Below are 26,199 nucleotides of genomic sequence, written 5' to 3' on the forward strand. Positions count from 1 at the left end.
CCAACAAGAGCACCAGTTCCCCAAAGACAGGGACCACATCTTATTGCCCTTACAGCCCCAAACCCTCACCCAGGGCCTGGCACAGAGTACACATGAAACAAGCACCCATGGGAAGAGTGAGTAAGGAAGTTCTCAATCTCCCTCAACACCACGCACAGGGCAGTGACATCTGTCCCTGGTGGGAGAAGCACATCACCAAGCTCAGGGAGTGAGGATGTCTATACTGTACAAGGAATGCGGATCAATATGTCTGTTCACCGCACAGAACGGGTTTGAGTGTGTCCCTCACGCATCCGGTTTACACAGTCGCGTATGTGGGCACTTGGAGAATGTATACTGGGGTGTATCAAAATATTTGCACATGCGTGTGTGTGCGTGTTCCTACCTGACAAGAACACCACGGTGCATGTGCAAGGTGATGTAGTGGGAGCCGGTGCTGCCGTTGGACTCCCAGTAGGTCTTGGGGTTGCGGTCGGTCAGCTTGCTGGCCCGGTGCGGGTTGGAGGACACCTCCACCTTCTCCCAGCACTTGTCCTCCTTCACTTCCACACTGGAGCCTGGGGGCAGGGGGCAGGGGTGGCCGTCGCAGCGTGGTTAGTTGAGAGAGAAGAAAGGAAAGGGACCGGGGAGAACAAATACTGGGGTGCGAGCCAGGAGAAAGCAGATGGGGGCACAGACCCTGGCACAGATGCCGGAGGAACACGTCAAAGAAGGGGATGTTGATGGGTCGGTGGGTCCGTCTGTGGTCTTCGATCTGGCCCAGGACCATCTGCAGCCGCAACATCAGAGAGAAGGGGTGTGGGGAGGAGGCAAGAGTATGAAGAACATATAGAAACATGTCTGGGGAACAAGCCAAGGGGCACCAAAGCACTCAGTGCCCTTCTTCACACATTTTGGCAGAACAGGACCGTGTGGGGTAACGGCTGGGAAACAAGTGCCCCGGATTTGCTACCACTGGTGCCAAACAGGGACCCACACTGAATCCCCTTCCCCTGCTTCTGGCTGATGTTCTCCCTCGCCTCTGGACCCACAAGTCTCCTCACCTGAATGCAGCCAGCCAGGATGCTGGAGGTGAGGTTACTATAGAGCTGGGCGTGTTTTTCACACTCCGTCACCAGGTCCCGAAGCTCACAGGCCAGCAGCAGCTGAGCCGAGTGCTTGTCCAGGACTTTGGAGAGGGTCTCTTTGGCTCCCAGGCAGCAGAGAACCACAGCATAGTCCTTATGCATGGAGGCCAGGCGGTGCAGAAAGCAGAGCAGCTGCTGAACAATCTGAGCCCAGAGCCGCAGAGATTAACATCGGGAAACAAAGGGCCGGCCCCCGAAGGGACGAGGGGTGGGTTCCGAAAAGAGAATGTGGTGGGTGAGGGAGGTTCTGGAGAAGCTTGAAAGCCCAGGAAAAGGAGAGTACCAAAGAAGATTGGGGCAGAGCAGGAGGGTGCTGGGACTCCCGAGCTGGCAGAGCCTGGGCACAGCTTCCAGTGCTTCTGCCTGCCAGGGCGAAGCTCTCTCAACAGCCCGCCCTGGTGCCCAAGCCTCGGTCCACAACGCACAAACCCAGAAGGGTGGAGAGTGAGGAGTGTTTGTGCGCACTTCTCCCAAACCCAGAATCTAAAATCCCGCTGCAGCCAAAAGATTTCTACTTCAACGGCCCCAGTTCTGAGGACTCTTAGATGACATTCCTTCCTCTCCACCCCTCTCATTGTTCAGACCCACCCAGAAAGGCTGCACTTTGCCCTCCAGAGCCTCACAAGGTAGCTGGTGCCCCAGAAGCGGGCTTTCCCTCCCCCACCCTTACCAGGGCTCTGGTACCTCAGAGTCACTGCTAGGGCCACTGAGACAGTTGAGGCAGGGCTCCAAGACCTCGTGCCAGGGGAGGACCATGGCCTCAGGGTGATCCAGCAGCCGGGTCATGATCCTGGTGAGGGGATGGAAACAAGCAAAGTCCCTGCGGTCTGCCGGCTCCCCTCGCCTCTGATGCAGGGGTGCCCCAACAGGCCCCTCACCTCAGTGCGGTCAGCAGCAGAGTTTTGTTGGACCCTGGGGCGTCCAGAGTCCTCAGCAACAGGAGGAAGGGCTGGGTCTCCTGCTGGAGGCGCTTCAGGAGGGGCCTCACAGGGCCCCCTGGGCCGCCCTCTCGGCACAGCACCCGCTCCAAGCCCAGGAGGATCTCTGCAGACGGGCCCCCCACCAGGGATTGGATCAGGCATTCGGGGGACCCATCCTGGCCCTGGGCACCAGGGGCTTCCAGTGCTGCTGCCCGGACACATGGGAGGAAAAAAACGAGTATGAAGAGGAGTCATGCAAGTTGGTCAAACCAAGAACTAGGCAGGCCCAGAAAATCACCCCCAAATTTTCCTCCTGTTTGGAGGATGTCTGTAGTTTGTACCAAACTGTGGGGGATTTTCTTCTCTGGCCCCAAATATATAGCTAGCTGCATCTAGAAAAAAGTTTAGTATGGCAAACACTGTCATGTTAAACAGACATTTTTAATCTCATACAGTCACACAATTACCTGTTACTATTAAATGGTAGCTATGCCGTTACGTCAACCAATAAATATAAACCATTATAATTACATCCCCCTACTACCTAGCATGGTGGCTTTAAAGATTTGATTTTTAAGTAATCCCTACCCCAACATGGGGCTGGAACTTACAACCCCAAGATCAAGAGTCGCAAGGTTTACTGACTGCGCCAGCAGGCGCCCCGCGGGCTGGCCCTAGATATGTAATTTTCCTTACCTACTCTATAGTCTCCTTCTCCTCTTGGTTAGAAGTTCTACTTAAGACCTAACTGGAGCGCCAAGACCCTTACTCATTTCCTGAAGGTTCATTGTGTCTTTCCAGGAAGGCGCTAGTACCACAAGCCTTAGCCCTCCTGGCCACAGGGCGGCACTGCCTGATTCCTGAGAAGAAAACCACCCCTTCCACAATGTACCTGTGTGCTCAGGACTGCCCGGTGGCTCTGAGTAGCGATTGAGAAGCATCATGAGGACGGTGCGCGTGGTAGGCATGGGCTCTGTCCCCGGTGCTATCCCGGAGTGCCTGAACAAGGTGTCTCTCAGCTCTCGGGTTATAATCTGGTCCCCCAGAGTGTGGTGGTTGCACAGAAGCAGGTTGAGAAGGAGCAAACCGTTTCTCACTGCAGAGGAGCACCTGGGAGGAGGGAGATAACCCAGGAGGGAATGGAGAGGGAGTGAACACAATGGAAGCAGAAAGCAAGTACAGAGGGGAGGGGGACTGCAGCTGCGGAGGGAGGAAAGGGCCCCGGGCTCCCTCCGAGGGCAGGACATCTGGCTCCCTGACCTCAGGTCACTCCTCCCAACCCCAGGAAGGAAGGTCAGCGTGCCCTTGCTCTCTCTGGGGATCTCCCTCCCCCCAGTTACTTGGGCTCTCTACCAAAAACAGTCAGAGAGGGCCACCAACATTTCATCTGGAGGTAACAACATAAATTGAATTTCTGTAGAGCCCATGAGATGTGGGCGGGGCAGCAGTGGGGCTTGGGGCTTAGCGGGAGTTTGGAGGGTGATGCCCTGACCCCTCTGTGTTCAGCATCAGGATCACGGCTGCAGGGACAGTAAGGAGCAGGCTCTCAGAGCCTGGGCGGGTGGCTGAGTCGATGCTGGCAAAGATCTCTCTGGTCATCTGGGCATCAAACAAAGGGTGGATAGAATCTCGGCCAGAAACAAAAGTGGGGATCTCCGAGGAGCTGGCAATGGCCAGCATCTTCAGTGCCTGCAAAGAGGATGTGGATGGAGAGTTAGTTGTGGGCAGGGCCACCATGCACAGAAAGAGGAGAGCTGGGTCCTCATTCTCGATTCCAAACTTTGGGGCAGCTGAGCTGTTTGCAAATAGGTCAAGTAGGAGATGGAAATGGAAGAGTCATGATGGGATATCAAATGCTACAAACAAAAAGAGAGAGAAGGAAAGAAAGCAAAGGAAAAAATGAGGGTCAGTGGTAAAATCAGCCCACCACTTCACTCTGCCGGCACCAAGGCTGAGTGGCCTGGCCGCCCCTTCCTGCAACTTCCTTGGGGCGGGGGGCGGGGAACCTGTCACAGCATCTAGTTGTCTTCAAAGGGTTCCCTTGACATTGTCTTCCATCCCCCTGCCCCACCCCTCCCCTTGCAAAACCTCCCTTCTCTTGAGTTCCAGGACTTCATAGCCTCCTGGTTGGCCTGCCTCTCTGGAGTTCCTCTGCTTAATCCTTGAACATGGAAGTTCCTGTCCCCTCTCACTCTGCACTCCTCCCTGGGCAACCTCATCCATTCCCACAGCTTCAATTATCATCCACAGGCTAACACTTGCAAACGTATGTCCCTTGGCCTCCAAAGTCAGTAGCCAACCCTCTTCAACAAGACTATTGGGGTTGTCTCACAAGAAGAGTGACTGGAATTATAGGAAAAAATCCTTGGCGTCGGTGGACTTGTTTGCTGGTACTATAAAGAAAATTAAATTAAGATGAAAGCTATACCATTAGAGTGGAGGCTACCTTCCCTGGGGAAAGGGTTGACACCTGAGAAGAAACCCGTCGGGGATGGAGAGTAGAACCAATTCTCAGGACGCTCTCCCTTATATGGCCTGAACCCTCCATGCATATGCTACCTCATAACGAGCCTTTCTCCCTGTCGTTACCCACCCCCTTTCCCCAATTAGCTGAATTCTGTAAACCTGAAGTTATAAACAAGATGATGACTTCTGCTATGGGGCAAGAGTTTGAATTTAGGGGCAAATGCTGTATTTTGGTCATGCAATCTGAGAGGGTTAGGGAATTCTTGGAGCAAACAAGGCCTAGACATGAATGCTTGGCTGCTCTTCAGAGGAACTACACCTAGCTGGCGCCTTCCAGGAAAGAGCCTCTCAGCCTCGCCCTGGAACAGCCTGCTCCAGGGGGACCTGTGCTCCTGTCCATGCTGTTACCATTATACTGCAGGAATCCATTCTCAGAACTGATTCAGGCTGCGGCCTACCCATCCCCCGCAGGCACCGGAGGCTATACAGAGCACAGCCTACCCACACCTCCTACCAGCCAGCAATCACGTCTAGAGTAGTCAGGAAGCCAATTCTTCTGTGAGCTCTCCTGAATGGGGCCCCCCTTCCCCATCTTCTAGGCCCGGGTGGCAAGGCACCCACATCTGGTGAGGGGGTATTTTCTACGTAAGGGTACCACTCGGATCAAAGGGTAAAAAACTACTTTGTCGTGTGCAGAAAATTAGTCTCTAACCAAACGCTTCACTGTAACTCAAAAGACTCAGGAAATTCAACAAACCTAAAAACTCAACTCCAGATTTTCTTCCCCTACCTCTTCCTCCTTCCACATTCCCCCACTGAGTAAATGGCCTCCACATCCCCTCTGCTGCTCCCTTTTAAACCTGGGAGTCATTCTTAAAAATATATTTCTCCCTTTCTCCAAACACGCACTCAATCTCTGAGACCGTCCCGCCGGAACCTTCAACCCACCTGTGCCTTTCCATCCCAAGGTCTCTTCCCTGGTCTAAATCGCCACAGCACATCCTCAAGATCGGCAGCCCCCCACGTGCCCCTCCTGCCCATCGAGCTCTCCCGCCAGGCCCAGCCCACTCACCGCCAGCCCCGCCTGCTGCACCAGGACGGAAGTCTTATATTCCTGCATGCAGACCAGCACAGCGTAGATGCCGCCCTCCCGGGCAAAGAGCGGGCGCCACTCCCGCTTGGTCAGGAGCAGGTACAGGAGGCGCAGGGCCAGCACCACCACCGTCTTCTCTCCCACCTGGCTGGTCAGCAGCTCCACCAGCGTCTTCACTAGCTTCTCTCTTAGAGAGAAGAGACATTGGCGCTCCCCATCCCAAAAGTCACGCCCGACTCCCCGCCCGACCCTCTCCACCAAGACCCATCGCCCCCACCCCTCTCCAACCTATCTCCAACCTACGCTCCTCTGCAGGCTAACTGCCTCTGGCTCCTTGCCGTGGGAAGGAGGCCGGAGGGCAAAACGGTCACAAACTCTGGCTCACCTTTTCACATAAATCTATAAAGTCAATGTAATCCTAATCACAATGCCTACAAGATTTTTTACGAAAACACAGGACAGGGAGACCCAGGCATGGGATGAGAAAATATGCAAGAGTCAAGAAATGTTTAGAAAGAAAGAACGGGAGACTTGTGTGCTAGTTATCAAAATATAAACTCGTGAAAACTAAAATGCTAAGAAATGACACAGGGCAGATACAGATCGCTAGCTAAGGGTGGCATCCCAGCCAGTGAGAACAGCAAGGGCCATGCGACCCATGAAGTGGGGACACCCGAAACAGCTGGGACTCTGCCTCCCTCCATCAGCATAGGGACCCTGCAAACAGATTTTAAAATATTTAAAAAATAAAGGGAAATATTTTTCTAATCCTGGAATAGAGCAAACCTACTCAAAACCTAGAAGCCATTAAAAAGTTTAAAAATATTCTAACCTAAAATTCTAAAACTTCAGCACAATGAAAGACGCTGTTCCACAAGGTTAAGAGAGAGGCAATGTGAGGGACAGAGACAGCCCTACGGAAATGCTGATCCGAAGAAAGGAAGAAGGGCTCCAGAGCCCCTGGATCACACTGAGCACCTCAAGAAGGAAAAAACTGGCATTCTCTCTCTCCACAGTGACGGAGATGCAGCCTGAGGAGGTGGCCTGGGAAAGTTCTGTCTTTGTCTTTTCTCATGAGCTTTAGGATGACAACAGCATGAATCCGATGTGCTTCAGATATAAATCCCCTTCTGTAGCCAGGATTTATTATAAACAAGTTAATACCACATAGGCCGTATATATGAATGGATATAGAAATATAAGTAAGGATGTTTACCAAAATGTTAACAGTGACTCTCTCTGCAAAGGGTTTTCAGATAATTTTTATCTTCATAATTTTCTAATTTTTTTAATAGGAGGCATATATTATTTCATATTCAGAAAAGAGTTAATGTGATTTTGGAAAAAAAAACAAGCAAGATATATGAAACATAAGTAACAGATTAATATCCAGATTGTCTACAAATCAGTAAGGAAAAAACAAAGACCCCCCTAAAAAAATGGGCAAAGGATCAGCAGAGATTATTTATACAAGAAGAAACACAACAGATGCATGCAAATATGCTTAACTTCACTAGAACTAAGAAATTAAAACAGAGATACCAATCGTTTAAAATTCTGCCAATCTGATAGAGTAAAAAAAAAAAAAAAGATAATATGCAGTGTTGGCAGACGTGAGGAAAACAGATCCAGGAGAACACTGTACTTGAACTTGGAGATAATCTGCTGCAGAGTCCCATGCAGCAGTGAGAGTAAAAAGTCAGCTCTATGTGGACGGACATCGAGAGCCCTCTCAGACATACTGAGTGTGGGGGAAAGTTGTAGAAACATGTTGCGTGATTACATAGATTTAAACACGAACTCAGAAAATGTTCTATTTCCAAACACACTAAGAAACATAAATCTGTGGAAGGTCTGAAGAATCCACAGCAGACTGACAACAGTGGCGGAAAGGGACTGTCTTTTCCTTCTATGCTCTTTCACATTCTCCAAATCTTTTAAAATGAGAACGTATTTGTACATCATTTGTGTAATTAAGAAGTGACTTTAAAAAAACCTTTGAGGGGCACCTGGGTGGCTCAGTCGTTAAGCGTCTGCCTTCGGCTCAGGTCATGATCCCAGGGTCCTGGGATCAAGCCCCACATCGGGCTCCCTGCTCGGTGGGAAGCCTGTTTCTCCCTCTCCCATTCCCCCTGCTTGTGTTCCCTCTCTCGCTATGTCTCTCTCTGTCAAATAGATAAAATCTTAAAAAAAAAAAAAAAAGAACCTCTGAAAATGGAAAATAGGAGGCGATAAAAAAGAAAAGAAGAAAATAACTCAGGGGTGCCCGGCTGGCTCAGTCGGAAGAGTGTGTGACTCTTGATCTTGAGGTCATGAGTTTGAGGCCCACACTGGGTGAGGAGGAAGGGAGGAAGGGAGGGAGGGAGGGAGGGAGGGAGGGAGGGAGGGAGGAAGGAAGGAAGGAAGGAAGGAAGGAAGGAAGGAAGGAAGGAAGGAAGGAAAGAAGCCAAGCTCTAGGGCCCAAAAGAGCTACGTTTGAATCCTGGCTCTGCTGTCAAACTCCGCAAGTTAAATTTTCCAAAGTTCTGTTTCCTCACCAATGATAGCACCAACTCTTCCTCAGGAAGGAAGACAGAGAGGAGGATTTAATGAGAGAACACATGTAAAATTTTAAGCACAGAGGCTGACACAGAGTAAGAAGTCCTCCAAGGATATTATAATATTCCGTTATAATACTGCATCCTCCCGCCGGGCTGCTCCTCAGGCTGACCCTTCTTTCACCCTCAGCCTTTCAAATTCCTCATCTAGCTCCTTCCCTCCCTACCACCATTCTCCCACATTGGCAGCTTAAACCAAAACCCCTTCCCTCCCCACCATTCTAACTAACCTCAGGGATCTGTCGGGACGGACCAGAGGGTGGTCCCGCTCAGTGACCTCTTCCACGGCCTGAGAGAGGGCACAGAGCCCTGAAAGCTGCAGGTTTGTGTCCAAGCTGGATATCTGCACAGTGGCCACGACCGCTGCCACATGCTGATCCAGGGAGCTGCGTGGACCAGGACCCCGCAAGCCTCTTGCCATTTCTGAAATTGGTGAGGGAAAGGTAGTGGCTTAAAAAAAATTGAGGCTCCTCCAAGTTGGAAGTCTTTAAAGGTCAAGCCCAGTTATCCTACTGATATTTTAATACATTATTCATTCCCGTAGCTTGCATTCAGAGCTTTTCCAATTCTGCGTGAGGGATTTAACAGCCAAACACTGAAGATGAAGATATTCTGGAAAGCTGAGCCTCCTTTTCCAGGGATGCTGAAGGGAGCAGCGATTGGTTAGACACACTCAAGGTCAAAGGAAGGAAGATGGATGCATGCTTCCAGAGCATTCCCCATGCAACAGCAACCTTAGTCCACAGCTCTCGTCTACCCTGACTACTTCTGTGGCGACTGCCCAGGACTTGCTCCAACTTCTTTGCCCTCCCCTCCCAGCACCTGACTCACCACTGGCTGCCTCCTTCATCTCAGGGGGCAGAGCCATCCCCTCAGTCACCAGAAGCTGGTTAAACAGCTGTGAATCACTCTGTGCCATGGGGGGCTCAGTTTTTCCCTTGGCAGGTTCTGCATCTGCCTTCGGGGGCTCAGCTTTTGCTTTGGGAGACTCATGCTCTTCTTCTGAGAAGTTGGCCTCCGACTTGGACTCCTCTTCTGGATCTGGGGTACAGGAGTGACTTCGTGAAGAGGACGAGATGCTTAGTTCATCGGGCAGCAGCCCGTACTTGGTGTAGATTTGGGAGTTGAGCAGGTCACTGAGGGTGCTGCCCTCAAACCGACTGCTGAGCACCTGCAGCAGACCCTCAGCCATCTCTACGGGCACGGAGAGGTCACCCAGGGCCTTGTCACCCAGGGTCTGTCAACAGAAGAGGGTGCGCATTTCAGGGACAAGCAGACGCGAAGGTCCTGGGGACAGGAGTAGAGAGGGTGGCCGCCTCCCGCCATGCCTTGCATACCAGACCTCACAGCACTTGTCTCCTTCCCCAGCAGGTCCCCCTCATACACTCTAATCTCTCGCTCCAGACTCCCCCTAAGTACCCCCTTATCTAGAACTCCCTTAGAGAATCCCACCTCCAAACCCACGACAAACCCAAGTATCTCAAGCCTAGGATACCTCATCCAGGTTCTCCCGAAGATTCTGGAAAATTGGCTGCTGCTCACATATGTCCAGCTTCTTGATGAAGAAGAGCAGCTCCCACCACTCAGCCTGGGTCAGGTAGCCCAACTGCTCATTCTTCTGAGGCTCGGGCTGGAGGTACGGCAAAGAGTAGAGCCCATCCACAGGTTTCCAGTCCCAGGAGGGAAGTGCTGAGGATACAGGAATAGGGGTGTCAGCGTCCAATGGGAACAGAGGGCATATCTGAATCTCTGGGGCAGCTCCTCGTGAGGAGTGGCTGAGTCCCAGTCCTACTCCTCTGTTCAGACACATGCCGTCCATGTGCCCTCCAAGGCTCACCTGTGCCCAGCAGAGGAGCTCCTGCCCCCTTCTCCACAGCTCCTGAAGTCGCATCCTCGGCGGCTTCCTCAGGGCCCAGGATCTCCAACATGTGCCAGTGCACCCAGTAGGTGCGGCCCGTTGACTGCCAGAAGACCTGGTATGGAGGGAGGAAGAAAGAGGCAAGAATAGGCTTCTGAGCCCTGGGTGGTACAGGCTTGAGAGGACAAGGCTGGGCCCAGAGCGGGGGCACATGGTCCTCAGATGCATAGCTGGCTAAGCCCCTGTATAGCAAAAGTCTCCCTTCCTCTATGGGGTGGGCCCTGCCCCTCATCTCCTAACCCTGCCGGCCTCTGCTCTGACACCCCTCCTAGCCAACTCCACGGGTAGGGGTGCAGGGAGTGTCTCCACGCAGCACCTCTGCTTCCTGGGTGTGAGCCTCGGCTTGGCCTCACAGCCCACCCCGTTTTCTCAGCCCTCCAAATTTCCCCAAGCCCTTCACCACTGCTGACCACCTTTTTTCTCCGTGGGTGGCCTGTCAGAGCCCCCTGCATGGAAGCCCCCATTATGCTCCCCCAGCTAGATCCCCAACAGCGCCCCCCACGCACACTCACTCACCTGCACAGGGGGCACGCCGTTGTTGCTCTGACAGAACTCGCCCTCGTCCCCAGCGCTGACCTCCTCGTAGTCATCCAGCATGCGCACTCGCATCCCGGCCTGCAGCGTCTCTCGCACGTACTCACCATAGCCACAGCGGCTGGAGAATTCAGAGCGTTGGCGGAAGGCCCGCTCTTGCCTTCTGGGGGCAGCAATCATGGTGGGGAGCAAAAGGCTAGGGCCTGAAATGCAGGGCTGAAAGATGGACCGGGCCGGCCGCGGTGGCAATGTGCTCTGTTCACTAAGGTTCCGGGCCCAGCCCATGCTCCGCACCAGCTCTGAGATGAGGTTGCCCACGGCCATACTGAACTCCAGCTCCCGCTGCCCCCGGCTTTTCTCCTGGCCGAACTCCCTTGGGGACAGGGAGCCTCGGTCTCCAGCCCCTGGCTCTGGGCTATTATTCAGCTGATCCAGCAGGGAGGTGACACACAGGTAGCGTTTCACCAGGGAGAAGAGCAGCTTTCCTGGGATCTGTAGGACACAGTCGGTAGTGGAGGTCCATCTTCTCCCAGCTGCAGCCCCTCTCCCCATAATATCATCCTCTACAGAGAAACGTAAATGCCTATCCCCACACTTGAGAAGGTCTCAAACTGTGATTTAGAGAACACACAAGGAGTGTCTTAAAAGAGAGATTCCTGGGTTCTAATCTCAGAATTTCTGAGTGGGGAAGCAAGCATGACCCTTCATTCTTAACAAGCTCCCCCAGTGGCTCTGGTGCTGTGCACAATTCTGAACCACGCTTTCAGAAGCGATGCCCTTGGCCTTGTACACGGCATTTCCCCCATAGCTGCCAGAGTACCTGAGGCAGATGAATGCCCTCAAAGGCCATGCAGTGCTCCTCAGAGGAGGTGGTCTCTGCAAACAGCTCCAGCAAAGTATAGCGGCTGTCAAAATCCATGTGCTGCTCGATGCCATCTTGCTGGCTCAGTGACAGAAGGACGTGAGCCCGACTCCCTGTAATCCACACCCAATCTGTATCTTCTCCTCAATCCCCAAGGCCTTTCCTAGAGTACCTATCCCCTACCCTAGAGGCTTTCAAACTTCTCTGTGACAGAGGCTCACAGTAAGGTATACATTTTACATGCTAACCCGATACAAACATACACACATACAACTGAAACATATACTTAATGCTACAAAACTTACCTTACTAAGTGCTACCCACTAGTTACTTTACATTAAAAAAAATGTTGGTTGTAACCCACCAAACTGATTTCACAATCAACGAATAAATCTCAACTGACCGTTTAAAAATATAAACCAATTCTATTCTCTTCTCTGCCACTGCATTGAGAATGGACAGATAAACTGGGTACTATTATTTTATTCTATTTATATACCTGTCATAGTTTATTAATGTATACTCTTTTTTTTTTTTTTTTTTGGCAATGAATTGGTATTCACCAAATATTAGGTGTTCTTCCAGAGTTGGGCCATCCCTCCTCTTTCTGTTCTTACTCCTGGTGGCCCCATTCTCTCCAGTGCTTTCCTTCTTCCCCTGGCTGTCTCTTACCAGCATCGTGGGCTGCCAGAGCTTGTAGCATCTTGCCCGCACTCCGACGGATCTGAGGCTCAGGGTTGCATAACATATGCATGAGCAGGTCCAGGGCTCCTGTCTCCCTGAAGATCCCAGTGAGGGGCCCGATGCTGGCATAGGCACTGAGCACATGGATGGTGTGGAGCACGGCAGCTGTGAGGCTCGAGGTCCCACCTTCTGCCAGCTGCCTGGCAGCCCTGCGCACCAGCGCCCGCACATCAGCCTCCATCTCTCCCATTGCTGTGTCATCCAGACCTCCTGGATCTCGGGGAAAGCTTCCTGAACACCCAGCTGGTTCATGCTGAGGTCCCTTAGAGAGTGCCCGCTCACCTAACAGCATGGGGCAGTTGGCATAGACTTCGGGGGCTGACAGCCACATGAGGATGTGCTCTGTCTTGCCCTCGTCCACACCCACTCTGCCCACTTCCCCACACTTCACAACACTCCATCGGATCAGGTATTCAGGATGCCCGTCATGCCCAGGCCGCTGTCGAATAAGCTCTTCAGGATATGCCTGCAGCCGAGGCCCCAAGGGCACCATGAGGTCCTCGGTGCGCCGTTCCCCCACCATCCTGACCTCCTGGGACACACAAGGAGAAAGATAAAGGCAATGAGGGCAAGGGAAAAGACTACATGGAGAGGACAGAACCTTGAGACACAGATCGGGTGCAGGGTGACTGGCAGGCTGCGTGGTGGAATTTATAGACCAGAGAGAAAAAGCCAAGAATGGGACGGAATACATAACTTGAACATATTTTGGGATTTAGAAGGAAGGAGAATGCAGTGGAAATGGCAAGAGGATGAAATGAAGGGGTTTAAGTAATGGAAGAGGCTATGAAAGGGGATAAGAACAAGAAAGTCACAGTAAGAGTGACAGCTAAGTAGCACAGCCTGGGCAGAAGAGCAGGACGGCCGGGAGATACAGGTCAAGACTTAGAAGGATAATAGTTGTGAGCAGGCAGGACGGCAGCATGGAAGACAGCGGAGCCAGAACAAATGCGGAAAGTCAGGGTGGAGAAGAGGCAGGAGACGGAGTAAAAACGACAGCGTAAAGCTGGAATATGGATATAAAGGAACGGGCCATGGCAGGTAAAATAGAGACGAAAGAAGGCTGGGCGGTGGGCCCCCACATCCGGATGGCTGGACGGGGAAAGTGTATCAGGGAATTGTAAGCAGGAGAGGGGCCGAGGGGGCCAGATAAAATTATAAGAAAAAAGACCAGGTCCCACCTGGCACATAAGTTGTATGTATGGTGAGGGTCTGAGTCAGGTAGATATATATGGAGGTGGTAATCATGCAGCTGATTCGTAGGAAATGAGGTCAGGAGATGGTGAAGACGTTAGAGAGGCAATACAGCACAGGTGAGACTCTGGCTGCACCTGAATTCTGGTTCTTTCACTTACTCCATGAGTACTTTTGGACAAGTTACCTCACCTCTGAGCCTCAGTTCCCTCCTCTGCAACATGGTGATCTGTTGTAAAGCTGTTGTAAAAACTGAGTAAGATCATGTATTAGACCACCTAGAACAGCCACTGGCACACAGTGAGAGCTCCCTAAACACAATCTAATATTATTATTCTTAGCTGGAGAAGGGAGGGGCAGTCCTCAGATAAACTGAGTTATTAAGCCGGAAAATGATAAATGGGAATAGGAAGACGGCTATGCTGGCGATCAGGAAAAGGTACGTGTGGTATGAAAAGGTATGGGGGCAACCGGGGAGTGGTGAGAGTAGGAGTGGAGGGGCGGATAAAGATGACAGAAGAAAGGTATGGAGAGGAGGGTAAACATAGGATGTGGATCTCAGTGGGGGAGGGGGGCAAGACCGGGAGGTAATGGGTGATGTGGCGATGGACAACGGATGAGCAGGGTGAAGTGAAACAACTGAGAGGCATAAATGGGGGGGGGGGGGGGGGCGAGAGGGGGAACTATCATGGGCCTAGAATAGGAGCAGTAAACTGAGGTGTGGAGGCGAGGTCTGGACCTGGGGATGAGACAGCAGGTACACGCAGGTAGCAAGGCCAGGCCCAAGCTTGCAGACCATCAGGGGTGCCAGAGGAGGCCACTAGGGCAGCGGAACGGCTTTAGGGGGGCGGGGTGGGGAGGGGCGCAGTCCGAGGAGGCTGACAGGACGGGGCGAATCTCGGAAAGCAAGACCTGGCTCCCGTCATCAGCCCCAGGGACAGTGGGTCAGGGAGCGGGAAGGGACGCGGCAGGGACCGGGTCGCCGCAGGACTCTCCTCTCACCTCCCACAGCCCGGCTTGGCCCTCGCTGGGAGCCAGCGGCCGGTCCCGCCGTCCTGGCCCCGCCTCCTCAGCAGCTCCCTTCCGGGTCACACGGCCAGGGCGGGCGCGGCCGAGCTTCTACGGGGGCCCCCGCGGCCCACTGTCGAGCGTGGCGGAAGGGCGCGCGAGTGGAGCATGCGTAGTGGCCGCGCCGCTGCGCGCCGGGCGCGCTGGAGGCGGAGCCCGCGCTCACATTCACGTTGCTCCTCGCCGCAGAAATACGTAGCCCTTTCCCTCCTTCACCTTGGAAGCCCCCCCCTCGCATTCCCCGGGTCGGCCTTCCCCATCCCCCTGAAACCTACACTCCCAACCCTGGAGCTGTCCTGTGAGTTTTCACTAGGTCACGTGGCCATGAGTTTCCCAAACCCGTCGGCAGTGCTTTGGATTGGTTGAGTCACTTTTCCTATTAATTAAAATTGCTCATCTCTGTGTCGGCCTAAAAACCTAACAAAGCCATGCACAAGGACAAAGGCTCCAGCTCCCCGAAATGTTCCTTCAATTAAGCCGCAGAGTTCCACAGCCCAAAGCACCCCTTAGCTTTGCCGTTGTTCTCATCAGGCAGCCAGGCTTGCTTCTCAGAGCAATGTTTGGGGTTTGATTCATGTTCATACTTCCCTCCCTCCCTATGCGGAAAAACGGAGGCAAAGACCCCACAGTCTGTGCACAAAAATGATACATTTATTGAAAGAGTATTTTTTTTTAATACAAAAGAAAGCTCTGTACATAGGACTGTGACCATGTCCACTATTCCTGGGTCAGCATCCCAGGGGAAGTAGAAACCACTGACATACTCCACATTCACACACACACTCAGGCACACACACGCGCACACACACACACATACACATGCACACACACACACACACACACACACTCCAGAGCCACCAAGGAAGGGAAACACCAAGGGTTGCTGCACATAGAAATGCCACCTCATCCCTGACGCACACATGTTCTCCCAAGGCCACGCTCACACAACACACATTATAAGCACTTTGCCTGATTCACTCACTGGGTCTGTCTTTTGTGGGAAGGAGAGGAGGAATTCATCAGTCTCCTCCCCTGGGTGGGGGAGTGGGGAGTGAGTGAGTGATCGTGGAGTGAAACAAGAGCAGAGAAAGGGGGCTGGGCAGTTACAGACCTGAGTCCCAAGCTCCCCCACTCTCTGGCCCCTGATTTGCCATGCCCCAGCCTTGTAAGCTACCCATAAGCCCCAGCCATCTCCGGGAGAAAGCCCAGAATGGTGACTTCCATCTGGGCACCCCAAACTGAGGCAAGACAGCAATGGGGGTTAGAGGTTACGGGGGTTCTCAAACGCGTCGGCAAATCATCCCCTTGATAACTAGGCTGTGCGCAAAAACTCCCCCCACCCCCTCACCTCATCACAGAAGCAGGATTGTTCCTCCTGAAGGCAGTCACAGGGGTTAATAAAACTCCACCCCAACTGCTGCCCTGTTCTGAAAAAGCTCCCTTTCTGGATAAAGGGGGTGATGGTAGGCTCTGACACAGGGTAAAAGACCCTCCCCCTATGCTAGCCCGTCCTCAAGGTCTACCCCAAAGGGGGCAGAGTGGGGTAGGGCACGGCCCCTGTACAAATTACATAAATACTGAGGTTACACTTAGAAAAATAAAGTCATTTTCTTCAAGGCTTTTTGTCTTAATTTAAAAAAGTTACAGTAGCTGCTCACTCCCTGGGAGAGCTGCCCATTTCTGGCTCCCCTATCTCTATACTCAGCCCAAGAGCTGCTCCCGTTTTTTTCTGACCCCCATTCCTGCCTCTCACCCCCTCCCAGACCCCACCCTGCTCACTGCAACTTGGGCCCCAGGCAGCTGCAGGCCTGGGGGAGCACAAGGCCGCAACGCCATGCGTGCGGCACAGATGAAGTCAGTTGCCTCTACCTGACACCCTCCCACCCCCACCCCCACATTTGGTCTCCCTCTTCCCTCTCCCTTGCAACAGCCCTAAAGGGCAAAAAGAGACCCAGGGCCGTGGGTCACCCTCCCCACCCCGTTGGGGCATGGCCTGAGGGCCCCTCCCCCGGTTTTCTCCTGGAAACAACCCAGGACCGGGCAATCCCAGAATCTCCCCTACACACTGGCGGGCCCCAAGCTCATGGGGTGGCTCTGTCCCCAGAGGCCCAGCCAGTTCCGGGGAGCCCCAGGGCTCCCCAGGGAAGGGGAGCTCGGGCAGGGAGGGGGACGAGAAAAACGCCATAAAAAAAAGTTTAAATATTTTAAAAATATATATTTATAGATTTGTTTTCACTTCGTCTCCTCAAATAAAAAGTTCAAAATCAACTTTAAGTAAAGCAGCTGGGAGGAGAGGGGGGAAGACAGGGTGAGAGGGAACCCTGATGGTTCCCTCCAACCCAGGAGTCCCTGGGGTCCCGAGGGGATCGGCAAGGCAGGGCAGGGCAGCTGGCCCCGGGAACCTGCTCTGTGCGCAGGCCCAGCTCTCAGGAGCGGCAGGGACAACGGGGCGGCGTGAGGGAAGAAGCCCCATCTCCCCAGGTGACTCCCTGAGGGGCAGGGGTAGGGCTCTTTTTACCCAGCCTGTGACAGACACAGTGCTGACGTGCGGTCAGCAAGGAGGCTGGGAGAGGACCCCAACTGCTTCCTCAGGGGGAACACGGTGCCTAGTCCCACAGAGGCCTGTGTGTGGGAAGGTGGGGCACGGTCCCATTGAATAAGCTAATACTCATGGCAAACATGGAGCCAAGCTGGCGAGGGGAGTCTGAGGAGGGAGGACAGCCCCACCATCAACAGAAAATGGGAGGTGGAGCGAGAGAAGGAGGGGAGGGTGAGGGAGGATGGGGGGGAGGGCAGGCTGGCCCATTTCTTTGGCTGGAGTGAGAGGGCTCAGTCCTGTGGCTGCCCACTCCTCCTCCCTGCCTCCCTCCTGCGGCCCGTCAACGTGTGTGTAAAGAAAACGTGAAAAGGCAACAATAAATAAGTGGTGCCACCCCTTGGGCCATCTGTCCAGGGCGGCAGGGCGGGTCAGTCACTCTTGGTGCTGTGGGCGGCATCCAGGTTCACCACCTGTAACTCGGTGAGGTTGCTGCTGCTCCCAGCCTGCTGCCCTATCACAGCCATCTGGAGGGAAGGGGGTGTGTAAGGAAGAGGGGGCAGGAACTGACCAGGCAGTTCGAGCTCCCCCCTGCTTGCCTGCTTGTCCACCCCAGGCCTGACCGGGAGAACGGACGGGCCTCCTGGTTCGGGATCTTGGCTTTGACCCGTGGGGAAATGGAATGCCCAGGGTCGAGATAAAGAAATGGCTGGCTGGCTGGGGTGAGGTGAAGGGGGCCCCCCCACCTACCTGGTGAAGCTGCACTGCAGACACAGGGATCTGCACTGTCCCAGACGGCGCGGTCAGGAACACCTGGGGAACGCCACCTGCAGTGGGAAACCACGGGACATACTTGCTCAAGAGGAACTTCCAGGTACCAGAGAAGTGGTGATAAATGCTCAAGTGACCCGGTAAGTCTCAGATGCAAGTGCCCAAGGGTGAGTGTCCAAATGTGCCCACGTGTGCATGCGGATGTAAGTGTTCAAGTGTGCGTGAGTACCCCAGGGGACAGCGTGGGTGTTGAAGGATGCGTGCAAGCATCCGTGTGTGCGCGTGTAGGGCTATGTGCGGGCAGCCTAGTTTGTGTATGTGGTATGTGAGTGTGTCCATCTAGGTGTGTATGTGGGGGCTCAGTTGAGCATGTGGGTGTGTAAGGGAGGAAATGGTCCTCCTTTCCTCAGCCCCGCCGCACAGCTCACCTTGCTCCTGGACCTGGCTGTGGGACACCTGCATGGTGGATGGCGCCTGGGGGAAGGCATTGAGCACGGTGAGGCTGCCATCAGCCAAGCCCGAGGTGGGTGCATACATCACCGCATGGGGACTAGGGTACATCATGTGGCCACCCACAGTTGTGGGCACAGATGACGTCATGATGGTGGCAGGCAATGTCACTGGCAAACACAGACACACATTAGGGAGGTTGGCCCTGGTTCCTACTAATATCCCCCATCCCACCTCCAGGAACTCCAGGGCTCCAGAGCCCTCGTGCCATTGCCCAGGTCAAAAGCTCGATAAGATTCATTCCTCTGCTCCCTGTGTCATCGACTAAGAAAAGCCTTATTTTTCTTGAACATAGGAGCACCAAACTTTAATTGTATCCTATTACATTGTACTATTTAAATGTCTATCTGCTGAATTCTTCGTTCCAAGACCATAAGGCCTTGGGAGAAACAAGGATTGCAATGACTGACCGACCCACTCTAGGGAAACTCAGATACTCCCCTTTTATTTTATTTTTCAAATACTCCCCTTTTAGGAGGCTCCATCATCCCATTTTTTATTTGTTCACACTTCTCCTCCTTCTTCCTAAACGTGTGGCTAACAAACTCATCTGTTAAATGTCCAGGGTTAATGTGCATAACGTCACCTGGAATCTTGTTAAAATGCAGATTTGGGGTAAGACTTAAGAGTTTGCATTTCTATCAAGCTCCCAGGTGATGCCAGTCCTCTGTCCATAGGCCATATCTTTTGTAATAAGGTTGTCAATAACAAAAACTGAAAAGTAATTTTTTTTTTTGAAAGTGTTTCATCATTTCTGAAATGACTAGAGACACCAAGGGGAATTACGGCTCCTCAAAACCTAGGATGCCCTCCAAGGAGACAACTGCTCTATAAATCTTTCCTGGTAATTAAGCAAACATGTGTCCTTGGGCAAGTAGCTTCTCCTTTCTGGGCCTCCAGCTTCTCATCTGAATGAGGAGAAGGGCGGCTCCAGTGGTCCCTAATTTTTTCCTAAAATCCATAGCCCTACCGCAGGACAGGGTTCCAAACCCAGCCATCCTCACCTGACCTTCCCATAAGGATTAGGATAAGGGTTAAGCCAAAATCCTCCATCTTCACGTTAAGAAATTCTCTGACCTTAGTTATAGGAGGGGTACTGTTGGGCACCTGCTGCTAGGCCTCATGAAGGAGGCGGGGCAGGGAGGGGAGGGCTTCGAGCTATACCTGTCCCGCTGGAGGAGGTCTGCGTGAGGTCTGTGCTGCTGTCGCGAGAGGGAGACGCTTGCTGTGGGGCCTGGTGCACCTGAATGGCCTGCACTGGGACCTGCTGGGCCACTGCCCCACCTAGAAGACACAGACACTTAACCCATGCGCTGTTCTACCCGGCCACCATCTGCACCAAAAACCCACAAACACCCCCAGGCCCAGGGTCTGCCACACTGCTCCCCAACTCCCATAGCTATCTTTCCTGGGAGCTAAAGAGGCTTTTCACGTCCTGAATCTTGTCTCCAAGGGTTTCTGCACTCTGCTCTTGCCCCTCCCAACTCCTCCCCCTCCAGGCCTTGCCTCTGCCTCCTTGGGTGATACAGGAGCTGGCACCGAACCAACAAGAACATGCCCCGTCCTTCACTGAAGGTAGGGAAGTGGTGGGCTGTCTATTGTCCCTGTGGCAGTAGGGGCACAGGGCTGGGCTGTCTGGACAAGGCCAGCGGGTATGGTTGAAACTTATTGACAAGGATAGTAGGGGTCCCAGTGCGGAAGGGCATGCCTGCCAGCGGGACATAAGAGGCTTCTCTCAGGCTCTGGCTGACCCCTGTCCACCTTCCTTCCGAGCAAGGAAAGAGGTTCCCCTTGTGCCAGCCCTCAACCCACTCTTGGCATGCTCAGTTTGCCCCCTTGTGACTCACCAGGCATGAGGGTGAAGCTGGTAGGCAGCTGCATGAGGCCCCCAGAGGAGACGGGGCCGCTGCCTGTACTCTTCAGCACAGTCCCATTGGCACTGCTGACAGCGCTGGGGCTGACGCTAGCAGACACTGGTGCCAGGTAGTTTGTGATGGGGAAGGAGGGGCCGCTGCTGACTTGCATGGTGGTAGAGGTGCTGGGTGCTGTTTGGATGGTGGAGGTGGTACCCGGCAGGTTGGTGACCGTGAACGCCTGTTTCAGTGTGTCCTACACCCAGAGTAAAGATGCAGCAGTGAGCCTCTACCAGACCCTGCCCCTGCAGAAGCTTTGTGGGGAGTGACAGAACAGACTGGAACCAGTGCGCTTGGGTTCAAACCCCAGCTCTGCCATTTACCTGCTGTCTGACCCCTGGGCAAGTTACTGAGTTTCCTGTCCATAAAAGGAGAAGACTTAGCCCATAGGTGTTGTGAAGATTAACAGGTGAACATAAATAAAGTGCCTGACACCTAAAAAGAGCAAATAAGTATTTGCTGCTCTTACGGTGATGATGATGATGATGATGATGGTAATTCCCTGAATTCTCTGCCGCAATGGGCCATGGTAATCACCCTGGCTGGGGAATCAGGACACTGGGGTCTATTCCCGACTCTATCGATGACCATCTGTGTGATCCTGGGGAAATCACCTCCTCTTTCTGGGCCTCAGTTTTCCTGGTCTATAAACATGAGGGGGCTGGGCTACTATGTCCTTTTTAAAAACATCCTTCCAGCTCTGATTTGCCAGGTTCTGAGGTAGGGACAAGAGTTTTTCAGGGAACTTAGGGTTTCAGAGAGATCTTGGGTGTTTGGCAATTAAGCACTCATGCCAAATACCTAAGATTTAAACTACCAAAGGAATTTATTCCTCCAGCAAAATTCCCCAGGAATAAGTGAGCCCTACTGCTTAAAGAGTTTGCAACTACAGATGATATGCCGGTAAGAGGGGGGGAACCTGGAGCACTGAGTCTCCCCTCGACGAGCCTTTGTTCTTAGAAGGGGAAGGAGGAAGCCACGAGCTGAGAACCAAGCCCAGAGAACTGAGGGGGTTCAAATACTGGGGGTGGGTCAGCGCGGGATGTTTGCTAGGCAGCCGAGCTCAAAGCCCCTGATTGGTGAAAGCGTTGCTAAGGCAAACAGTGCCGCTTCTTCTGATTGGCCCATTAGTGAAGGGCCACCCGGAAGGAGGAGCTCCCCAGAGAAGCAACGGAGGAAGCCCCGCCCCCTCTCCTTACCGGGAAAAGGAAGGGGGAGGCGTAACTAGGGCCGGCATCCCTAGCAGCCGAGAATACACTCCCTAAACGTGCCCGGGCCCGGACATCCTGAAGAGGTAGGCGGCTGGCTAGTTAGGTAGTCTCCAGCCCAGTCAACCAGCCCGCCTGCCTACGGTGCTGGGTTTCCAGGACCCTGGAGCCCACAAGTGCTTCCTTCCTACTCCCTGGCAACCCAGCCTGCCGCGAGGGCAGGGCTAAGCTACGCCCCCGCCCCCAGCAGGGAGACAGCTGGCGGGAGGAATGCAAGGGCCCTGCCAGGCGGGCGGGCTGCAGGCGGGAGGCCGGCCTGGAGCCGGAGCCGGCCTTATAAGGGCACGGAGGCCGCCCGCTTATCTAGGGGGCCGGCCTCCTGTCAGGATGGCGAGGATGGACACCTGTCCCCTAGGATGAGGGGCACTAACCCGCTCCGTTCCACATCAGTGGGCACCTATCCTGAGTGAGGGAGAGAGGCACCCATCCCCTCCCCTCTCTGCCGGTGAAGTCCCTCCCCTTCCTTCCCCTCAGATAGGTGACCCAAACACACCTTGGTCTCCCCACTGCTGTCGGACTCCGACACCTGGTAGGTGAGGTCTGTCTCTTCAAAGCCCGTGGCACTCATTCTCTGGTCTGTGGTGGGGTCTGAGCGGGGTGGAGAGTCTGGCGAGTTGAGGCAGGTCTGAATCAGTGCCTTGCCAGTCTCACTGGTGATCATGGGCTGCAGTTTGCGGGTGGCAAAGGTATACACATGGCCTGTTTCACTGGCCACCAGCAACAGCACCTGTGTCCCTGTCAGCGTGGACAGCTCATAGGCCTGGGGGTAGGGGGGAGGAGATGGGTAGGTCAGCCAAACTTTTTCTCTCTACCTTCCTTGGGAAGTAGGGAAGAGAGGAAATAACGCAGTGATCTCAAGCCCCTGCCCCACCCCCGCAGCGACCTTCCTCTCCAGTGACTGGGGCAAGGGGGAGGGTCCTATCGAAATATCTGAAGGAGAGCTGCAGAGCAGAAAAACTACCCCTGTGCCTCCTTTGAGGAGCAGCCACTGACCTGCAGATAGCCCAAGCAAAGAGTCACAGCCCCCTAGTGACAGCATGTATAACCTCAGGGGACACCGAGGGGCCCAGGTAGCTCCTGAATACAGCTCGGTGCCAGGAGCCTCAGAGAGAGGGCTCCCACCCACACACTCTTCACTGTCATAGGAACCAGACAGAATAAAGTTGCTATCTTACTGGAAGTCCCATAAGACATTAGGGATAAGGGGGTCACATAAGTTCTAAACTGTCCCATGTTTCTTCCCAGAAACTGCATAGGTCCTAACCTGTTGCCATTTTGTCGTTATGCCCTATAATACTGTGCTACCAGCGGTTTTCTTTCTTTGTCTTGATGCAACAGGGTCTGGAGTGATGGGAGATGGGGGCTAGATCAGCAGCTACTACTACCCTGCCATGAGCCCAGGGAGGGGACCTTCAAGAGTGTCCTCACAGATGGCCTCCTTACTCCCAAAAAAGTTCCACAACCCACCTTGAAAGCAGCTCTGGTTTTCATATGGGGCAGAAATAAACACCAGCCCGTGTCCCCAGGGTTCTAGCTTCTTGTTTCCCCGTTCATCTGCTTCCATCCCTTCCCACATCTTCTACACCTCAAGAAGGCTCCTTTCCTCACCCATTTTCACTGGGTTACTGGCTAGAAGAGGAAGAATTTCTAGATACCTCTGCAAACCTCCCTGCCTTTACCCAAACTCCATGCACAGATTCTCTCTGGGGCTGGAAATCCCACTCGTCCCAAAGGCAGATGGTCCTGAAGGCTGTCCTGCGGGCAGTGCACCGGTTTCCAGTGGATGCGAAGGAAGACACATGGCCATCGTGGGACTAAGTCCCTGCTCCTTAGGGCAGCATCAGTTCTCCTGCCCTGTTCCCCTACCTGGGGCTCTTGAGCCCCATTTGGTCATCAGTCCTGCCCGTCCTTCCAGCCAGCACTACTCTTGTGGTGCCCACCTTCCTCCCACACATGCTGGCTCATTGTTATAGAGCTCCAGCCTCTTCACCTCCATACCTTCCCTTTGGCTCCCTGCTTTTCCGGCACCCTCCCCGGAACACCAGAAGGCACTGGATCTAGTGACCCCCGCGTCTCACCTCCCGAGCAGCCTCCCATTACCACTCTTCACCCGTTCACTCCACAAGGGCCCTGTTCTTCTCTCGCGCCCGTCACTCCCACCTCGGCGCCCTTTTCCTCTTCTTTGGACATTCCTGGCATCTCCCCTCTCCCCACATTTCCCCAGCGGCCCCTCCCCTTTCGCCCTCCCGGGGTAACAGCCATCCCCTCCCACACACCTCCTGCGGACTCGCCGCCTCTCACCTCCGCCTCGGCTCTGCCTTCCTCCCGGGCTCCCCTTGCGTGTCCCCACCCTCCCGGTCCCCCGTGGCCGGACAGACTCCGGGCCCGGTACCTTCTTCATGATGCCCGTCTTCCTCTTGCTGAAGGTCGTGTAGCGCCGCAGTTTGTTGTCGATGAACTCCATCTTGATCTTCACGCGGCCCCGAGTCTTCTTACCCGGCTTGGCTCCGCTCACCGCGCCACTAACCGGCCCATAGCCTCCGGTGGCCGCCGCCGCCGCCTCGGGCCCACCGACGAGCTCCATCTCGCTGAGGCTCCGCTTCAGGCCGCGCCGCTCCGCGCCCAGCTCCTCCTCCTCTCCCGACTCCGAGTCGCCCTCGCTGCCGCTGTAGAGGGCCCCCGCGGTGGGCGCCGGGGTGGTTGTCGCTGCTGCTGCAGCCTCCCGCTCGAGGCGGCCCGGCCCGAGCCCCGCGCCGTTCCCGGGAACCCGGCCCCCGTTAGCCCCGCGAGTCCCGCCGCCGCCGCCACCTCCCGGCCGCCCCGTCGGGGTCCGGTTCAGGCTGCCCCCCAGGGCCGAGCCCCGGCCCAGCGCCGCCGCGGCCCCAGCTTGGCTCGGTAACATGGCGCTCAATGCAGGAGGGCGGACGGGCAGTCAGCGAGGAATCGGAGCCGCCGCCGCCGCCGCCATCGGCTTCCCGGCTCAACCCGGCACTCCCGCTGCTGCTAGAGCCGCTATCGCTGCCGCCGCCGCCGCCGCGAACCCGGGGCCCCTGCACGCCCGGGCCGACCTGGGCCCTCACTTTCTTGCCCCTGTGGCCCGGGTTGCCCCAGGCCGCGCGGAGCGCCCCCTGTCCGTATGCTAGGGCGGCGCGCCCGGCGGCCGTCAGCGTCCCCCGGGGGGCAGGGGCTGCTGGCCGCGGCCGAGACGGCGGGTGGAGGGGGCCGGGACCACGCGCTGGCGGCGGAGGGATCCCCCGACCCTTCCCCCCATATAAAGAGATACAATGTTTCCTTTTATGGCGAGGCCGCTCCTTATATGGTGAGCCCCTGCGCCCCCTCCGCATTGGTCCGCGGTTCCGGCACCTCCGCTTCCCATTGGCCCACAGGGAGCTCTTATTTGCATAGACATACCGAACTCGCTGCTGTCATCCCGCGTCAGACGGCGACTCCGAAAGGGGAGGAGCCGAGGCCTCTTAAAGGAACAGGCGAGGAGGTACGACTCCGCCCCCCCTGACTGGAGAATAGTCGATTTGGGAGGGACCTGAGCAGAGGACGCCTGGGAGTGGACCCGAGCGTAGTCCTGCGGCGGAATGAGAGCAGCGCTGGGAACCCGGCCCTGGAAAGGCTGGAAGCGAACACTAGGGTAGTCCCTGAGTGGATTGTGCCGGGTTGCAGTCAATGATATAATACAGCCTAAATTCCAAGGGAGTACAGGGATTGGAGCACGTCCCCACGCCTTCCTGAGGGAGACAAATTTACTGGCTGCGCAGAGGAGCCTTGGGTCCCCGGTGTCCAGACTCGTCGCTTCCCCGCCGCTCGACTCCAACCCTTCCCCTCCCCCCGACTTCCTTTCCCTTTCCCTCTCTTTTCAAGGCGACGACACTTTCCCACCAGGCCGGCTCCCCGGTCCTCATTCATCATCCTCTCTACTGGAGGGATCTTTGGCAGACGGACATCTGGAAAAGACCGAGGGAGACAGTCGGCCTCCCGGTCCCCGAAGGGGGCAGGGAGACGAGATGAAGATCAGTGAAGACTTCCAGCTGCGGGCTGGGCTGGGGGAGGGGGTGGTCCCGAGGAGAATGCCCACCCCACCGCCTGTGCAAAAGCCTGGGAAAAAGTAGGGCCAGGCAGAAAGTTTCAGCAAGTAAGCAAGCCAGCCAGCCAGCGCAGCGCGTCACACACACACACACACACACACACACACACACACACACACACACACACACTTCTGTGGATAGGCCATAGTTTGGGGGTGGGGGTTAGAACTGGAGCGGCGCAAAGCCCAGGTTCAGGGTGTGGGTCAGGGTCTCAGCTCCAAAGCCGTGAAAATAGTTTGCGCTTTGCTCCTACAGAAATTTTTCAAATCTGGTATCAGCCTCTTTCTAGCCCTGTGCCTGGAAACAAGTACTTGACCTCTCCAAATGCCATTACATTCCTCATTATTGGTACCCATGCCATGTTGGGTTCTTAATGCAGATTAAATGAGAAAAAGGCTAGAGTAAGTGGCCAGTGAATAATAGGAGCTACTGGGGTAATAACCTCATCCCTGGGATAAACACTGGGTTGCCTTTAAGGGGATGGGAGAATGATGATTTCCTGCCTTAAAAGTTTTTGTGAAGATTAAGTAAAGCTGTTGGTTGTAACCCATTAGTGGTAGTGGTGATGAAATGAATTTAGT

General features: G+C 54.5%; 2 protein-coding genes across 4 annotated transcripts in view; both read right to left on the reverse strand.

The window, feature by feature from the left end:
* CUL9 (cullin 9) overlaps positions 1 to 14,567 on the reverse strand; it is a 36,981-nt gene extending 22,414 nt beyond the window's left edge. Inside the window, exons 1-16 of one of the 3 annotated variants that reach the window (XM_045800938.2) lie at positions 14,458 to 14,567; positions 12,190 to 12,793; positions 11,476 to 11,630; positions 10,638 to 11,147; positions 10,041 to 10,176; positions 9,699 to 9,892; positions 9,035 to 9,440; positions 8,434 to 8,626; positions 5,586 to 5,793; positions 3,540 to 3,736; positions 2,940 to 3,157; positions 2,006 to 2,252; positions 1,812 to 1,917; positions 1,044 to 1,271; positions 679 to 769; positions 386 to 557 (exon numbers count right to left, since the gene is read on the reverse strand). In XM_045800938.2, coding sequence (XP_045656894.1) covers positions 386 to 557; positions 679 to 769; positions 1,044 to 1,271; positions 1,812 to 1,917; positions 2,006 to 2,252; positions 2,940 to 3,157; positions 3,540 to 3,736; positions 5,586 to 5,793; positions 8,434 to 8,626; positions 9,035 to 9,440; positions 9,699 to 9,892; positions 10,041 to 10,176; positions 10,638 to 11,147; positions 11,476 to 11,630; positions 12,190 to 12,784 — 3,656 coding nt within the window. In that variant the 5' untranslated portion in view covers positions 12,785 to 12,793; positions 14,458 to 14,567. Of the gene's footprint in view, positions 1 to 385; positions 558 to 678; positions 770 to 1,043; positions 1,272 to 1,811; positions 1,918 to 2,005; positions 2,256 to 2,939; positions 3,158 to 3,539; positions 3,737 to 5,585; positions 5,794 to 8,433; positions 8,627 to 9,034; positions 9,441 to 9,698; positions 9,893 to 10,040; positions 10,177 to 10,637; positions 11,148 to 11,475; positions 11,631 to 12,189; positions 14,105 to 14,457 lie in introns of those variants that run through there. The other 2 variants (XM_045800928.2, XM_087857111.1) reach the window with 2 other exon arrangements.
* A 585-nt stretch (positions 14,568 to 15,152) lies between these two features.
* On the reverse strand, positions 15,153 to 24,751 carry SRF (serum response factor). Its single transcript, XM_045800913.2, has 7 exons — positions 23,914 to 24,751; positions 22,015 to 22,281; positions 20,188 to 20,449; positions 19,505 to 19,624; positions 18,259 to 18,450; positions 17,810 to 17,886; positions 15,153 to 17,586 (listed from the first exon to the last, which is right to left on the reverse strand). Exons 1-7 carry the CDS (start codon positions 24,421 to 24,423, stop codon positions 17,491 to 17,493), a joined length of 1,524 nt encoding a protein of 507 aa, XP_045656869.1. The 5' UTR covers positions 24,424 to 24,751; the 3' UTR covers positions 15,153 to 17,490.
* Between the last annotated feature and the right edge of the window lie 1,448 nt (positions 24,752 to 26,199).

This window comes from Ursus americanus, chromosome 29, assembly GCF_024610735.1.
Source record: "Ursus americanus isolate L20-20 chromosome 29, mUrsAme1.1.p, whole genome shotgun sequence".
In the NCBI taxonomy this organism is placed as follows: Eukaryota; Metazoa; Chordata; class Mammalia; order Carnivora; family Ursidae; genus Ursus; species Ursus americanus.

Excerpts from the sequence above, each read along its gene's own strand:
- SRF (XM_045800913.2), bottom strand. The coding sequence starts at position 24,423 with ATGTTACCGAGCCAAGCTGGGGCCGCGGCGGCGCTGGGCCGGGGCTCG. Across the intron at positions 20,450-22,014 it reads ACAGCAGTGGGGAGACCAAG|GACACACTGAAACAGGCGTT; the intron begins GTGTGTTTGGGT and ends CTCTGGGTGTAG. Across the intron at positions 19,625-20,187 it reads CAGCTTCACCCTCATGCCTG|GTGGGGCAGTGGCCCAGCAG; the intron begins GTGAGTCACAAG and ends TGTGTCTTCTAG.